This window comes from Enhydra lutris, unplaced genomic scaffold, assembly GCF_002288905.1.
Source record: "Enhydra lutris kenyoni isolate GAN:26980312 unplaced genomic scaffold, ASM228890v2 scaffoldscaffold14, whole genome shotgun sequence".
Taxonomy (NCBI): Eukaryota; Metazoa; Chordata; class Mammalia; order Carnivora; family Mustelidae; genus Enhydra; species Enhydra lutris.
This window is the reverse complement of record NW_019154098.1, coordinates 11,829,370-11,848,132: the sequence shown is the minus strand read 5'-3', so window position 1 is coordinate 11,848,132 and position 18,763 is coordinate 11,829,370. Positions and strand designations below refer to the sequence as shown.

At 35.6% G+C, this 18,763-nt stretch overlaps 1 protein-coding gene across 1 annotated transcript in view; it reads right to left on the bottom strand.

The window, feature by feature from the left end:
* LOC111146847 (family with sequence similarity 49 member B) overlaps nt 1–18,510 on the bottom strand; it is a 38,676-nt gene extending 20,166 nt beyond the window's left edge. Inside the window, exons 1-4 of the mRNA XM_022502554.1 lie at nt 18,428–18,510; nt 10,421–10,542; nt 5,757–5,862; nt 209–345 (exon numbers count right to left, since the gene is read on the bottom strand). Of these exons, the coding sequence (XP_022358262.1) occupies nt 209–345; nt 5,757–5,862; nt 10,421–10,542; nt 18,428–18,500 (438 nt within the window). The 5' untranslated portion in view covers nt 18,501–18,510. The remainder of the gene's footprint in view (nt 1–208; nt 346–5,756; nt 5,863–10,420; nt 10,543–18,427) is intronic.
* Nucleotides 18,511–18,763: the final 253 nt, after the last annotated feature.

Below are 18,763 nucleotides of genomic sequence, written 5' to 3'. Positions count from 1 at the left end.
TAAATGAAGACAAAGTATTGGGTAATTTGCTATTTGCTACACATGTAATACATCAAAAGATTTGCCCTTTTAAATGTAGTTTTCCAAGTTTTGCTACGAACCAACAGACACCACTTAAACACACTGTGAAGGTCTCCAGGCATTTCCTCCTGTGCTCACTGAGAAGCTCACGACATCCATGAACCTCAGGGCCAGCAGGGAGGCCTACCTTGAGCTCGTCGAACCGGAGTGTGAAATGAAGAATCTCTGCGAACTGTTTGGCAAGAGCCTGCTCTCGCTCTAGATGCTGCGTGGGAGAGTACGGGGTACTTGTCAAGGCTCCCAGAAGACCTCTTAGTGCTGCTTCTACAGAAAGGAAGATTAAAATCTTAGGCTGTAGCTCCCTGATTTTTATTTAAAAATGAGCAATTTATAAATGTTATGATTTTAATTCCAATAAAAATAAGGTCTCTTCAAAAGCCAGATCATCTAAATATAATCACTGAAATGGAACAGTGTTAAACGGAATAAAAACCTTGAAGGAACCAATTCAGTTTTAAAATTCCATAAACCCAAATTCAAAATAACACAGAATGCAAATCTAATGAATTAAACACCAGGATCAAACAGCAAATTTTCTGTTTTCATCATTCTATGTAGTGTTGGTTTTTATGAACTGGTAAAGGGTTACCCTACAGCTGAGTAACTTTCAGTGGCATCATGTCCACACAGTCAAATCTCCACATGGCTAAGAATAAGTCAGCAACTGTTCGTACTTTGAAAATGTTGCTTATTTATAAACACAAATTGCTTTCTTTCAGATACTAAGGGAAACGAAGTTTTTGATTTAATAATTAGCTTCCTATCTTAGAGCTTGCCATCTTAGAATCACAATATAAATATCCTGATTCATTATGTAAGTAAAACGGTCCCTTCGAAATAAATGCTTTTTGGAACTAATACATACTGTGTTTAAAAATAGATATATTTCACTTCAAAAAAAAAAAATCAAAGAAATCAAACTAATTCATTCATAGATTCCAGAATCAGAAACAAATGCCAGATTCTATTCAGAGAAAACAGGAACTTATGGTAGTAGATGGTGATCCAACATTAATGAAAAAGTGTCAGATTACTAACTAAATATTTCTTAATAATAAATTTATCAGATCATCAACCCTTAACTTAAAAAAATACCAGCTCTACTATTTATGAAGAACTAACATCCCTACTACGCATATGGCTTGGTCTCCTATTAAACTTTCACCATCAACTAAGACATGAGCATTACAGATGGGTACATACTGAGTTTCAAAGATTTTAGACTCCCAAGGGTATAGCTAGTAAATACCAGATGTTTCTAACTCTACAGCCTTATTCTTTCCACCACAGTACATAACTGCCTCTCAAATAAAGCAACATTCTACCTAGCCTTCTGTAACCTTCTAAAACATGCATCTATGGATTACTACACAGTAGGTCCTTCTTATATGTCTAATATGTGCTGGTACTAAGCTAGATACTACAGAGACATTATTTGTCACCTATTCCAAACGATAGTTCTTATCTTTTTTTTTTTTTTATAGCAAGTCAGAAAAAGTCCTGTCTACCGTGTGCCAGGCACTGGGGGAACAGAGATGAAAGCAGACATGCTCCTTACGCCCACACGGAGCGTGACTACACAGAGAAGAGAGACAAATTATTATGGTTGTATGCGTGTTAAGAAGTACATGATACAGTGAAAAAATAAAAAATAGAACCTCACCTAGTTTAAGGCTCAGGAAAAGACCTCTCTGAGTAAGTGACATTTGGGCTGAGACTGAAGTGTGCATTAAAGATGAAAAAGAGTTTGCAGCAGGGCAGTGAGCCAGATCCTGAGCTGAGAAGAGCATGACACAGCAGAGGAATGGCAAGAAGACCAATACATGTAGAAAAGAGAGCACAAGGAGGAGAGTAACCTAAAACTAGAACAATACGTGTGTAATTTATGTGCCACACCAAGTATTCTGGTCTTGTCATCCTAATGTCCCTGGAGAAACTACTTGAGCAGGGTAGTGCTATCATCAGATTAACATTTATAAAAACTCCATGTCATCTGCTATGTGTAGAATGGATTGCAGAAGTACGGATGCTTTACAGAAGTGCAAGAGTGGATGTGAAGGTCAACTAAAAGGAAAAACACATTTTAGGTATTTTTAAAAATGGCTTACTCATCTCTTGAGATTCATTCCCTCTGTCAGTATCAATATAAGTGGAAAGCAAAGTTTGAGAGAGATGAGAGTAGTAAAAAACTGTTAAACACATGCACACACACACCAATACTGTTACAGGCTGTTAAAGAAAAAAGAAATTTGCATTTCCTAGATTTTATCAAGTCTCAGGGTAAATTTAACATTCAAGGTGCTCTGCCACTGTGGGAGATGGCAGAGCCGCCTCCCGGCCCTGCCGCCCCATCCCCAAGGAGCGCAGTCCAGTCACTACGCTGAGCTGGGCAATAACCATGTTGGGAGAACTTCTGTCCCTGAACGGCTGAAGCACTCAAGGGCGAATCTGCGTGAAAGGGGCATCTCAAGACAGTGGCACTGCGTATCTGCCTCTGGGACACCTAGACCAGCCTCTCATTTTGAGAGCCTCTGTGGATACAGAACAATCCTACTAGTCTTCAGTGCCCTGTGTCAAGAAAGGAATCAGAGACAGAAGATCCCAGAAGATGGCTCAGGTCTCTGGCTGAGTTGTAAAGAAAGGGATGTCAAGGAGAAGATGACGTAGGGATTGGTCTTCCTGATGGAGCTCCTAAAGCAAAATCATGTGAACAGGATTCTTAGGAAAGGTGACAAGAAGAAATTAACAAGTTACTAAGTTCTAGAAGAAATTAGCTGGTAGATCAGTGCACAAGGTTATAAGGAAGAGACTAACTGGGAAAAATAATAAAGATAGGTAAGTCCACAAAGTAGAACAATAATGGAAAATGACTGGATGCCTAGGAAGAGGAGGCCCCTGTGGCCTCTGTGGAAAGTTCCCCTTTAGAGACAAGCATTTATTCTCACCACTGCCATCCACACCTAAATCAAAGACTTATATTGGAACTTAAATCCTCAGAAGAGAACACAAAAGATGTGGATGGTGGGTGACTTAACATAGCCAAGAAACATGACCACGCTCATTGTGGGCAATCTAGCCCAGAGAAAGTGAGCCAACATATTGGAGAGACCTACCCATTATGATCCCTGGGGATGGTCCCTATTAATAAGCCCCTGAAACAGGAAGATGACTGAGGAAAGACAAAGGAGTCTGTTTATTGTCTGGTCATACAACCTTCACTGAGTTGCCTCAACTAGGAAGGCCTCAGACTAAAATAAGCAAGTACAGAATATTTCCTAGGCCAGCAACATTAACCTTGTAGACTAAGGTCAGTTAGTCGAGTGATCCCTCGAGTGATCCCTTCCCCTTCTCTCTATAAGTATACAAACTGGCAAGGGATCAGGGTCCCTCTTCTGGAATACACACCACAGTGTATCTGCAGTGCTGAGGCCAAGCACCCTCTCCTTGGATAGCACGCTTCTGAAGGATCACCAAGATCTTAACAGGTGGTGCTTTATGGGCTATTTGTAATGTTTATCCTCACTGGTGGCTCAAGTAGGAACAGAAGAGACAAAAGGTTTAGTAGATATAAACCAGATGGCTCACCAGACTTGAAGTCCAGATAGGGTACCGAAAATCAGAGAATTTAAGTCATGTGGTCAAGACCACACAACTAATACATGGCAAACACCAGATTTCAAATAGGAAGCTATGCCTCCAAAGCCTAAAATCGTATTATTGCTCCTCCTAAATACCCAATACATATCTGATACATCAAATGTGTGTATCCATTTTTTTAAAAAAAGATTTTATTTATCTGACAGAGAGAAAGAGAGACCACAAGCAGAGAGAGAAGCAGACTTCCCACTGAGCAGGGAGCCTGATGTGGGGCTCGATCCCAAAGACCCTGGGATTATGACCTGAACCCAAGGCAGATGCTTAACGACTGAGCCACCCAAGAACCCCCAGATGTGTGTACTCATTAGTTCACCCTCACTCACTCAAGAAACAGTGAGCTCCTATCATATGTAAACAAGGATATGTTACTGTCAACAAAAAACCTGGAAACATTATTAACCAGGTTACTGGGGAACAGATGAGGAGTAAACTGTCCTATATTAAATTTGTACTTTCCTTATAACTTTACAGAAGTCTCTAGAGTAATCAAAGTTCCAGGCTCCCACATGACGGTATGAAAAACGATAGCTTCTTGCTATTACCTACGTTATGATATACTCTGGTGAAATGGAACACACACCACTAGCCTGATTTAATTCCGATAGCTAAAACATGAGAAAACATATAAGCCTGACTGGTTTGGCCTATTTCACAATTATTCTTTTCTAACTGGCAAATGCTAAGAGACCAAGATGAGTCCGAGTAGGCCTGAACACCATGTAAAGCAATATAACTTCAAATGCATCCAGGAACTAGCTGCACAACAAACACTCTAAATATAAAGGAGTCAAGATGATAACCACAATTAAAACACTTCAGTCCGATGAGGCTACAAAATTACAGATTACAGAGATACTTGATCAAAAGGTTGGCAGTGTGAAAGAACTGACTGTCCTGTTGAGGTAATGAGCTACAATTCTTACTTCTAGTAAGAAAAGGATAATTTGTAACAATACTTCTATTTCAATGATCTGTACCTTTAACAGTCTGTCCTTCATCTAAGAAAAAGAGCAGTTCTCTTAGTTTTTAAAAAACGTAGGCATTTTTAAAAAATTGAACTTCAGCTTTCAAGTAGGTTGCAGACCCAAGTGGCCTAGTAGCTAATATGAAGGTATGGAGAGCCAGATAGAAAAAACTAGGAAGTGACAGTGACCTACTGCAAACTAGAAAACTCAAGCCCTACACCAATGGACACAGAGATGCTTTGCCATAGAGATCGCTCCAGCCAATACCAATCAACTGCCCAAGCTAATGATTTTTTCAAAGCATCCAGAGACTTAAACCAATAAACAACAAAACACAGAACTCAAGTAATTACCAATTTCTAAAACCTGGCAACTTATGTCTTTCAAATTACTCCAACAGCTAACTACCTAAATCTTACCTGCTCTTCCTCCTCCTTTAACAGAAAGGGAATTCCAATTCTGCTTACTCACTGTAGGGAAGGTACAATTCTGATCTTTGAGTAATTTTTCCCACACCAGGGAAAAAGCAAATGGTTTTGAATGCTTTTTTTTTTAATAACTCCCCAGATAATTTTGGGCACATCATCAACTTGCCATTTCTCATCTTGTACCATTTTAGATACATCAACTGACCACAATCAGCAATTATTTTTAAGGACACAAAAATCTAAATAACCCAAGGGCCTGATGATTAGTTCCCACACATGGGACAGGATGTGCTGTAGAGCTGGAGAGAAATTCTAGCACATGTTTCCAGGACCCTTTAGGCTAAAATTAACAAATAAGAAAGTAAGTAAGTAAAAAAATAAATAACAAAAATCAGGCATTTCCTTGTGGAAGTTATAGTTTGTTGGGGGAAATGGTCTAAATAATTTAAAGACCTAGGTTGATAGGGATGATACAATTATGCTGTAATATTACAGTCTAACAAGATTGCTGTACCTATGTAGCATATAAATTTAGCAAGGTGAATATAAAATACTCTACATTAATTCCTTATCAATAAATGTCTTTTTCACTAGGGAAGTCATAATTATGAAACTTTCAACTTACCTAACCTCTGAGAAAATTCATAAAATGTCTTTAATTTGCCTACTAGTGGGACAACTGCACCCCAAGCCTTCTCTTGCAACTTCTCATCTGCTGGATGCTGGATTGCCTTCAAAATCCAAAGAATAAAAATAGTTAGAGTTTAAAAAATCAAAACAGTATTATTTTTACATTAAAATATAGGTTTCGGAAAACACAGGAAACCCCGGTATACTTGATAAAATATGACCTGCCTTTCAGACCACTAAGCAATCTTTTGTGAACACGGAGGGGTCACTCCCAAAGAAAGGTATTTTCTTGCTTTTATCTTTCTTTTGTTTTTCTTACTCTTTTATGGAACTTAAGGCCTTTTCTTCAAACATCTGGTTTGTTTTCTCTAACATTTTCAAACAAGCTAAACATGCTATCTGAAAGTTGAAACTCATAACCAAAATGGGGGAGTGTCTGGGGTCCTTCTTATAAACATTATCAGGAGGTATCGCCATGTTTAGATTTTCCAAAGGCAACTAGTACTCTGACTCCATCCACACTAAAGTGAAAAACAAGAAAGCAAAATAAAATTGAAAGCAGACAGATTTAGGGAATGCTCTGAATAAATAAGCTACAAACTAAACAAATGGGCTACGTATTATTTACACAATGCGCCTTATAAGCTTTCCACTAATTTTTATTTTCTTACATAAAACTTTTTTTTTTTTTTTTTAAAGATCGTATTCATTTATTTGAGAGACAGGTAAGAGCATGAGAAGGGGAGGGGGAGGCAGAGGGAGAGGGACAAGCAGTTTCCCCATCAACAGGGAGCCCTGGCAGGGCTGGATCCCAGGATTCCAGAAGTCCAGGACCCTAAGATTCTGAGACGACCTAAGCCTAAATCAGATGCTCAACCAACTAGGCCACCCAGGTGCCCCTATATAAAATGTTTTTGAATTATATTCAAACACAGTAGGATTCTGAAGTGAATCCCATTTATGTCACTACCTAGAATTTTAATATTAAAGAAAATCTGACATTACATGTAACAATCCTTCTTTCACATTAATATGAATATTTCAAAGGGACTGTGATACTATCCTGACAAATACGAAAAGTTCTTTTAGCCTCAAGCCCCAGTCTCAGCAATGTTTTATATCAAGTGGTAAAAATCTGTTTATTATTCAGGAAATAACCAAACAGATAAAAATTAAAATTTTCTTTTTTTGAGAAGCATATCCAACTTCTCTTGCAAGATCTAAGAATTATTTTCAAAATAAGAACTCATTCTCATAATATCAAAATGGTCTAGCAAACATACCTATTTCACAACTGAGTGAGTTAACTGCTTCCCTGACCCTGCCCTGCCTGCATTTAGACTGGGACACTAGCTGCTCTTTTATGATAACATGTTATGGTTCTCACTGTAATTGTGATTCCTTTTCCTTTCACATCAGTTTCACTGAGTTAGGCGACATTTTTGGTACAGCACCCAGACAGACAGCCCAACATGCAAAGGACACTTAGTACAGGTCAGCGGTGAGACTGTCATGGAGCAGATACGTTAACTCCCAGCTCCAAAAATGTTACAACTGGTATAGATTCATCAAAAGAGTAGCTGAGTGTTCTTATTTCCCTCACCAGTGGCCTATCCTAGAGAATAAGCTTTGTTTAACAGATTCTGTATTAAATCAAATTTTATTCTGTTTCAGTCATGTTTACTAAAATGTTACTTAAACAAAAATGTAAGTAATTCCACATCCACAGCACAGGTTTGTACATTTACCTTGCTCTTGAATGATACTGTTTCAGAGAATATTTTCTAAAATGTAATCTGGTACAGAAGTACAAAAAATTTTATAGATCTCATTTTACAACTGGCCAAACGGACCTCCAAAAAAGGAAACCATTTTATAATAGCACTTGCATTAAAACTGCTACCTTCATAAACCAATATTGAACTTGTAACAATTATCGTATATAGTAAAACTGCTTGACAGTGATATGCATTTATTAGTAAATCTGAACACTTTATTTCTATCGTCTGTGCTTTTTCATAGGTAGAATAGTAGTTCTACCAAGTTTATTTAAGTCTTTCTATTGACAGTTACTGTAGTGGTATTTGTTCTCTGTATATTTGTATGTAATCAGCTTTTATTTGTACCTTCCTTTCTTAAATTGTTTTCCTATTATTCTGAAATATGATGTTTCTGCTTATGGAGTTCAACCCAGACATCAATATGCATTCCTCAGTGAAAGTTTCTTCAAATGCTTGAATAGTTACACACTTACCTTAATCTACAGATTTAAATGCTGTTTTGTTTTCTAGCTTACATATTTTTAATCTATTTTATTTACCTATTTCTCGGTCCTGAATTCCTTTACCAAAGAATTAATGAAGGTACCTTAATAGGTAGCCTGGTAAGGTGAATCTCTTACTATCTCTTGTGATTCTCCCCATTCCTTTTAGTGTTATTTTTCTATGTAAACTTTAACTCTGTGACATGTATTTGTTTACCCGCACGACCAACCACGGAATGCCACGAGTGCACTGAATATGGTACTAAACTGGGTGACCACAGGGTCCTACGGTACTCCAACCTTTGGTCATTGCCTCTAAAATTCCTAGTTTCACAGCTCCCTAAGTCCTCTTTGAAATGACTCCTAAAGGTTTCCATCATTTTACTGTCTTTTAGAAGATGACAACTACATTCAATTAAGTCAATATATGCATTTCATTAAGTCAATATAAAGACTGTAGTGAGCCTTCCCACAAAGAAGGAGAGTAACCCTTCACTTGGTTAAGTTAAAAAAAAAAAAAAAAAAAATCCTAAGGGCTCTAACCTTAAAAACAGATACAAGTCTGTATCTCTATAGTTTTTTCTTTATTACTTATGGGAAATAACTGTAACCAGCTGATCAGAATTCAACCATAAAACTTTAAAAAATTTAATGATATAATACTGAACAATTAAAAATAATTTGTAGCACTGATAATCAATATGAAGACACTAAAACACTTTTAGAACAAACTGAATTGTTGTGACCTACAGGAAAAGAATCTGTCAATTAGTTAATTAAATCCTGTCTAATCATTTAAATCTTCCATTTCCACAAATGTTTGGATTTTTCAAATTATGTTTAAATGTTTAGGATTTGAATTTCACAGAAATGGTTACATGCCTTTATTTACTGAAATCTAAAGGTTTCATTTAAGCTAATTATATTGGCGAGATTCGTCTAAGCTCTTGTATTTATTTCTTCGACAGTTACTAAGTGCTTCCTAAACACTGTTTTAGGTGCTGATGACACACAAATTAGTAAGAAACCAGGTTTACCCTCCTTCTCAAGCTGGAGGTGGTGGTGGTGGAGTTATCAACATTAAATTTCACTAATTTTTTTAAAAAGTGATAGCTACCATAAAAGAAATGTGTGCAAAACACTGGGGCAAGAGAGTAAGGGGGAAGTAATTACTGGGATGTGAAGGAAGGAAAGTGTACGTGTGTAAGACATTCAAGAAACAAACAGCCCCAGCAGAAGTTAAAAAAAAAAAAAAATGAATTCACAATATCTATCATTTCCCTCAGCTCATGATATCACCAATGGCTAATCTAAATTAGAAACCCTGGAATCATTAACTCCCCTTCTCCCTTATATTAAACATCCAGTCAATCACCAAAACCTGTGGCCCCTTGGTCCAAAACTAAATCATCTTGAATCATCTTCTGGCACCTACACTTAATTCTGCCTTCATTAACACTACAAATGTCATTAGAGGAATGGAGCTGGATGTGGACCGTAAAACCAACAGACTACTCCTTGACAATCTCTGCACTGTTAGTTATACAGAAGAACAGAAGAAGCAGAAGGGTGGGGGAAAAAATGAAGAAACAGGACAATACCCTTAAGAAATGCATTATGAGAAAGAGATAGGTCCAGAGGCTAGGGTGTTTCTTTGGGTGGTAGAGGACACCCGAGTATGTGTATATTCTGAGGGGAAGAAGCCAACAGAAGAAAAAACATAGAAGATGTAATTAAGAGAAGGAATAATTAAAAGAGCAAAGTTCCAGAGGAGGATCCAGAACAAAGGTAGAGACATTAGTCTTGGTAACAAGTAGAGATACAGCTTTTTCTGAAAAACAGAAGAAGTGGAATAAGAGGTAGTTAGAAACCTGGATGAGTTCAGAGGCTCAGGAAAAGATAATTGAGGAAACCACACCAGCTCCATGGTGTAAAGTCATCAACCAGCTGGGGGAGTCCAGACCACAAGGATGACGGCAGCCTTCTCCCGGGAAGCATAGGAGGAGTGGAAAAAAAATAAGACTAGCGGACAAAAGGCCACAGAAAGTTATGTTCTCTTCTCCGCCCAAAAAGTATGTATGTATGTATGTATGTATAAATAAATAAATAAATAAATAAATAATAAAAAATCGTCCCTCATGGATAGTGTAAATTTCAGATGTGAGAGCAACCAAAAAATAAATAAAATTTTCTCCAACATACATAAATTACATATTCAGAACACCGTTTTCCTTTTACCCTTGTATCACTAAAACCACATCTGAAATAGTCCAAGTGATCATTCTTTAAGTGTAATACTTAATATGCAACAGAAAATTCACAAGTAAGTACAAAAGAGCTTAAGAAGAGGGACACAGAGAATTTTAGTTTATTGGAAAATGTTTAAACATCTTTACCTCTCGTATTTCATGGCCAGCTCCTCTATATGATTGCAAATCCTCCAAGATACCTTCTGCATCTTTTAATACTACATTCACCTGATTATAAATTTCCTTCTCAGACTCTGTAGGCTGGGCATCTAAATAGCAGGAAAGCACAAAAAAATTTACAGTCACATGATTTTTTTTAATAAATGTGTAACTCTAAGCAATGAACAGTCTCAATTTCTAAAGATGGCTCACATCTTATTCAATGTTAACTCCAAACTTCTCAGAAAAGATTGATAATTTTTCCATACTTCTACAACATTTGAATAGCTAGCCTCAAGTTTGTAAATACACAAGGAGCAAGGGACCATCAAACATTACTATTTATCTTAAGTTACAAACCATGACTTGGTGTATTAAATGAACTTGAGAATTTTAATTCAAAGTTCAAATTGTGATAGTGGTAATAATCACTTTTACTACTATAGTAATATAGTAATCATTACCAATAATGACTGTAAATGCATGAATAATGGTTTATTTTAATGCAACAGAAATGGAAAGCCTACTAATATATCTTGTTCACCTATGGTTTAAAATTGAAACTACTTTATTTTCCTAGAAAGTTCATTTTAGTGATTTGAGTGTCAATATAAAATAAATTAAAAACTACCTTAAAATAATAGTTGTTAAACGTTCCCCTTTCCTAGGGACCACTTTGAATTCTGTGCCAATGAACTTCTCTGCTGATAAGCACAAGGTCAAAACTCCTGTGCAGAGGAGTTCAAATTATGACACTGTTTCAGAATGGCTAGCTAGGCTGCTGAAAAAACCAGATACTTGCAGCTATAATACTGTCTCTGAAATTCTGAAATACTAAAGCAAAAACGAGTTCCCCGCACACTTTGGGACAGAGAGAAAAATGAAGGGAGAATTATAGTCATAAAAAGCACAATCAGGAACACAAACATATGGGCATTTCTACCACCTGTGGTGATAGTCACAGAGCATATGCTAACAGATGACTAAATCTGGATTTCTCTCTCCTAAATTTGAGGTAGCAGAAACTCTGTTTTTAATAACTTGGTCATTTGTTTCTCTAAGGCTAAATCTTTTTTATTTAATATAATTCTTTTTTTTTTTTTTTTGAGAAAAATGGGCAATCTGTGTGAAATGGGAGTTTTTCATAAATCCTTCCATATAGACCACATTTGATGCTACAGATAAGGCATAAAGCACTAAAAATTATAAACGTTATGATCATCCTCATGTTTCAGAGAGGAACTGTGTTGGATGAATTCCTCCACACAAAAATTTTTCTTACAGAGTCAGGGGAGGAAGACCAAATTGATAATATGAATTGAGAACATTTCTGATAAATCACTTTGTCTACCAATCATATAAAACTAGTACTTAGGACTTTTCTGCACCCACTTTACCTTCCCACAAATACAAAATATATTTATTTCTTTCCTTAGAAAATTTAAAGAAACTTAGTTCACACTTGAAACTAGGAGTCCAGATGCCCAAGAACTGTAACTTTATTTTGCACATGGGGCAAGTCATAATTCAATTCCATCTATTAAAGCTGCAAACTAGTCAAAAATATTCCAGTTTTTAAAAAAATCAACAGGGTACCAAATTTTAACTTCAACATACTTAAACAGTACTATGGCAACAATAACATCCATGTGCAAAGCCCACTTAAGAATTTGTGTTCTTGTATCTGTTCCATTATTTTCTGAATCTTTCAGAAATCATCTACTTTTTTAATAAAAATACTGTGATAAAATAATTACACAAGAGGAGCCAAATTAAAAATACTCTGTATCCAAAGCCGTAACGTATATTACTAGAAGTAAATATTTATATTGGAGCTAAATGATTTCTTAAAAATCAGGGTTTGTCATTTAGCAGTAATAATTTCTCATATTTAGCCAGACCATATTCTCCAAATTTATAGTAAGACACACACTAAAAAAAAGTACACCTCATAATTTTTATACTTACACCAGATGTAATAGAGAAAAATACTTTTTTTAAACATGCAAAACAGCAGTTTTATACTTTTTCATATGGAATTGTGAAACTACAGACATAACATCAATAGTAGACACGTATCATAGTTTTAATTCATGAAGTGGGAATTCATGACAAAGGACAATATTTTGACTGTTATATATCAAAAAATACTTGTGAAGTTTGGAAATACTAAACTGTGTTTTTGGTGTGGTGACTAGCTGTTAACAGAAAAATGTGACACTGAGACTTACATACAAAAGAAACATCATTAAGTAGATTTAAGTAGACCTTGGAAGTGGTTAATAATGATCAGAAGTTTAGTAAGTACCAAGAAATTTAAAAATAAAGGAGAAGATTCCAGTTCCCCCTAAGGGTGGAAAAAATACCCAGCACCACACTGATTAAACATTTTTTAGACTGTCACAGGAAAGTCACATTTATAATTTTGAAAGCTGCTGAAGACTGCTGTAGAAATGAAGACAAACAGAAAGTAGCAGACAGGTAATAAGCACTACTTTACTGAGAGCAAGTCATGCAAAAGGGTGAAATACTAGGGAGGGAGGAAGACTATAAAATAAAGCATTTTTTCAAAAAATGGTATCATATAATGCAACCAAGACTTGTCACTTTGATTTTTCATGGCAAAGAATGAAAAATTTTATTACTTGAAGAAAAAACTATCACTTAACCAGCTGACAAAAGGACATTCACTTGAATGCAAAATAAAGTATCTACTACTTAAAGAGTAGTAGTGATTACTCATCAAGCTTAGTTTTAATAGCTGTTCAAGGGAAATTAAGGCATGTTTCAGTTGCTCTTATTATTTGAAGGTAAAATTAAATACTGTAATTTCATACTGGTTTCCTATTAAAGAGTCACTGAAAATAATTGCTAAAATTCAATCTGAATTTTATACAAAATACAAAAGGGGGCAAAGATCAGCTAAAAAAAAAAAAAAAGAAAGCCAGTCACATTAAAAACTAATTGTGATACGGGGTCATTGTGCTTTAGTCCTGCATTCACTCATTCAGTAAATATTTATGATCTATCTCCCTAAGTTACATTGAAGCAGGGACCTCAGTGTACAGCACATACACCGTACAGGATGTAAACTCAGTCCCAAGCAGATTTTCTGTAATAAATTATCTGGTGAATGAATGAGAAGGTAGAGACACAAATGCACCTCCACCATGAGTTAAAGGAAACTATTACGCATTTTCAACTCTGTATGAATATCATCTTTCATCATTTCAGAAAAATAAATATAAGAAAATGCCACCAGAATAAAGATATTTCAAAGTACAGGGAGGGCAAAAGCAACTGAAAATATGCAAGAAGTAAAATAGGAAAATAAAATTAGACTAAAAGAGTGGATTTCAATAGTTTTCCAAGATTGCAGGGAACAAGTGACACAAACGACACAAGAATTAGAGGAAATGTATGATTAAATGGAAAGGCACTTTAACAAAGAATCAGAGAAAGTAAGATTCCATTCCTCCTTTACAAACAACCACCTTTATTTACTCTCCTATTCTGGTCTACCTTGAGATAAGTCAAGTTAACTAACAGATACTGAACTTCTAATATTCAGAGAGCACTATGTGAAGGATGGAAAGGGACATAAAAATAAATAGAAGCCCCTATTCTCCTAAGAACCACAATTTAATGGACTAACAGATACAACAGTTACTCAGGCTAAAGATGTGTCATTAGAATGAGCTATGTCATTATCAAATAAGAAATTCCAAAAAAAACTAGAAGAGGCTACACTGCCCCCAATTCAGTGCTTTTTATACGCTGCCGTTAGCATAAATGCTGCCAAATTTTATGGGGGCAATTCTGGGCTTGTATCTTAGTTGAACCATTATTCTTAAATAAAATCTTATTATATAGTTATAATTTTAAAAAGGCCCTCTTTCTAGTTCACCTCAAGAGTAGGTAGCAGTATATTTCATGTAACACAGAATGTCATTTCATGCCTTAAGGCCTTTGTAGATGCTGTTCCTGCTTCCTAACAATGTCCTTCACTAACTTACCCTGAAACATTCTAACTCACCCTCTACAACATGGTTCAAAGGTTACCATCAGAAAGTCTTCCAAGATATCCCATCTACTCACTGCTAGGTCGAGTTAATCCCCTGTGATCTACACCTTGAATGGTAAAGGATGTAAAGGAAATTATTAGTTTGTGTTTCTATCTTATTATATTGAGAACTCCCAAAAGGCAGGGGTTGTATCTTTGTTATCTCTGAATCCCCAGCATCCATCTACTGGTTGGCATACAGGAGGCAAGCTACAGACGTTTGTTAACTGAACTGAAAAACCATGTATGTGCATGCATGTGGACAAGCAAATCATGATTTAAAGACCTCTTCATTCTGTAAACTACAGGATTCCATCAGGTCATGTTTTTTGTTTTTTTTTTGTTTTTTGTTTTTAAATATTCTATTTATTTATTCGACACAGAGAGAGATCACAAGTAGGCAGAGAGGCAGGCAGAGAGAGAGAGAGAGAGAGGAGGGGAAGCAGGCTTCCCGCTGAGCAGAGAGCCCGACACGGGGCTCGATCCCAGGACCCCGGGATCATGACCCGAGCTGAAGGCAGAGGCTCAACCCACTGAGCCACCCAGGCGCCCCCAGGTCATGTTTTATATGCATAAAAATACTTAATTTGTATACAACTTGATACAAAATGCCAGTATGCCTATCTGTCTGGAATTACTGCTCTAGCTGCCCAATCATGGAGACACAGTGATCTCGATTTAACCAACTATAAATGATCGAATAGTAAAGCCAAATTACTCTGGTAACCTGATTTATTATTGTTCAACTAGAAACAAACAATGTAGTATGAAATATGCTACTTAAAAAAAGAATGTGGCTTTATTCTCAGTAATCACAAGGAACTGGCAAATCAACTATATTGACAATTCCTAGTCTGCTATGAAGCTGTTGAAGACAAGACCCATGCGTTGGGCTAAAGTCACTGAAATAGTCTAATGATAAGATAAACTTTTACAAACGGGAATATGCAACAGATCAAAGATAAAACTGATTAAGAGAACTCAATGTTAGAATCAAAAGAAAACATTTAAAAACCTAGATAAGAAGTAACAACCGGCAAACTCTGGCCGAGTATACAGTGTATCAAGTGTCAAACTGAAAGTTCTACATTGGCTGATAAGGGCAACAAATACGTTTTACTTTACATCTGTCTTTAGTTAACCCTTCATATATAATTCTTCATTACTGGTTATTGGTGTTGGTAGCAATTTTAACCTATTCCTGTCACTAAATTAGCTATTTAAGTTTTAAGGATAATGGTTCAAACCCCCAAAGACTGTAAAATCAAGACCAAATAATACTTAAAATACTATAGTGAATTCGTGCTTCTCACTTGACCACAACATGATGCTAGGTTTATAAAAAGATCAAGTGCCAAGTCTTGAACAAGATCTTGACTGTATCAAAGCCAAGATTCTGCAAATGTAAGAAATTTGAGACAGAATAGAAAGGAGACAGAATAGCAGAAAAATATACAAGACCAGTTTGAAAAAGATGCAAATAAACTAAAATACAGCTCTAACGTAAATTGCCTCATCTGAAAGAATAATCTTCAAGTCAGCAATTTGCTTAACATCCCCAAGCTGATTAAAATTCATGCCAAACATGCACTTAAAATGGCACTGTTAAATTGTTGAAAAGGGTCAAGAAAACTAATATTCACTTAATAACATCTTCCCCTAAGAACCCAACAATTTAACATGGTCCTGATATTCACATTACTTTTTTTTGCTAGCCTGTACACAGGACCCAAACTGTAACAGAACATTTCTAGGAATGTAGTAAAATTTAAAAAAAAAAAAAAAAAAAAATCAGAGACCACAAATAATTCCATAAAACAGAGATAAGCTACAGACTGATTCATATGAACTGGTCTAGTTTAAAGAAAAAATATATAAATTATCCATAAAATAGAATGAATTATATAATATCACATAAACTGAAGTTGATAGAAAATACAAAGACTCTCTGGAAATAGATTTTAAGGGATTTGCTTATTTTGTTTTTAAAACCCAAAAAGGTCTTAAATTTTAAGAATTTAAAAATCTGTTCAAATGTTTTAATCTCAGATAAAAATGCATAGGATCACACAACTTAAAAATTTTTATCTCTTCACCCCTTCCTAACAATTTTCTAATAATGATCAGTTAAAACAGCGACATTCACAGTGAAACAACCATTTAATTTCATTGTTCTCAATCTGACAACCACATAAGCTAAAGCGATACACACAGCCAAAAAGCAAAAGCTTTCCAACATGCACAGGGTCAATGACACTTACCTGCCACTCTTAGACCATATTACAATAGGTCATGCAACATAAAACAAACAGAAGGCAAATTACTTAAAGGTCTGTGAACCCATTATTTTTCTTTTTATTTAGAGTTAGAAAAAAAAAAAAAGGATTCCTGAAAAACATACATATAATGAGTTTAACTTTTCAAATTAATTATCTGTAAAGATTAAATAATTAAGGTTCACACTTACCTTTTAATATTATGCCCAAATTACTGAGCTTTGAATGGCCTTCATGAACAGATTTGTAATTTAAAATACTTCAATAGATACATAGAGTAATTAAAGCCTAGTCAATTTTTCTCAACTGCAATAAATTTTCCCCCAAATATTGCTTCTATTAACAAATCTCAAAGTAGCATTTGTCCTTTCCACCAAAATTTTCTCATAAAAATTTTCATTAGAGTATCTCCAATTACAAAATAATGTCCAACTAGGAGTTAAGACTCTCCTACAAAAATTCAAGTAAAAACATTTTATCATAATTTAATCTATAAAATATGACTTCTAGTTCTAGAAGGCACCAGAAATTTTACTCAAACAATTCATAGCTCAGTCATGCAAAGCAGTTAAAAAGATGGCAAAGGAGAAACATTCATTTAGTGCAAGACAGACGCAGTCTACTGCAGGCAAAGAGAAATAATATAAAATCATCTTCTCACTTTCAAAATCAAGGAAAAAATTTGGCCCCTGCTCAAGGTCTGTGCATGTCAAAACTTTAAGAAGATTCCCCATGTTAAGGTACCTGTCAAGACAAGAATGAGAAAAGAGAAAATATCCCTTTATAAAAAAGAACATCTGAAATTTAAAAAAAAAAAAAATAGTAACAGGGAAAATGTTCATTAGGCCATGAATTCATCCTTCAGGATACCCAGACTGTGCTCTGGCAGACAGCAAACCGGGTTCTCAGGGTGTTGATATGTAGGACCTAGAGGTGAAATGTGGTTTTCCTGTACACAATGGCACAACTGTTGGTCTAATTCTTCTCAAAATTCTCCCAAGACAAGTTTCATTAATGGCCTTATAATGAAAAATTCTTTAAGTATTCCAATAGTGCTAGTATTCTGAAAAAGAAATTTCTTATCAAGAATTATTCACATGTAATCTTGTTTAATATTGCACTGAAACAAAGATTTACTCCAAAGCCAAATATGGAGAGTTTTGGCCACAGCTCACCTTTGCATTTCATCTTAACATAGCAGAATATTCAGCTTACTTCCTGTATGCCATTCATTAAAGCATATATTTCTAACCAAATTTGGATTATTAGTAAATTTGTGGAAGGTGATTAAAGTATTGATTCTGGATGTGCAGCACCATACTGATTTTCTGTAAGATTATCACAGGATTCTGAGCAAACACATTGCTGGGCGTAGTCACCAAGGCATACTATTAGAATGTTCATCATAAGGCTGGTTGCTTCATGGACTAATGAAAGGACAGCACTGGCTACAGACTCAACATGATTTTAGCAAATGAAAAACTAAAGAATTATACATATGATGGTGATGTTTGCCTACGATTAAGAAAAAAATCATGCAAACTTTGTTTGATCCCCATATTTTATTAACAAATATTCGGGCCAGCCTTCACTGCGGTGTGACCATCTTTCACCTTTACCATTATGCACCAGCTGTGAAGGGCTAAAGAGACTTACTTTCAAAGTCCAAGAAAAAATGTGCTGCATTGTGGTCTATGTCCCTGGTTAGCACCTTAATGAGATTACCCATGCCAGCAAACCTAAAAATAAAAATGGCAACATCATTTAGTTCCAGTAAAAAAATTTTAAGCAGAGGCCTGGGATTTGGCAAAGGCTGGCTTGCTCATAATTACCAACAGGTGCAGGTTTATATACTTCTGGCATTGAAAATTTGGAACAAAAGCACATTGGCTCTAAGTTTAGAGCCCTTTCCCTCTTTTCCACACATCAAAAAAGTTACATAAAGCAAGACTGGAAAAAAGATATTTTTACATATAAGTTGCAATATTTACA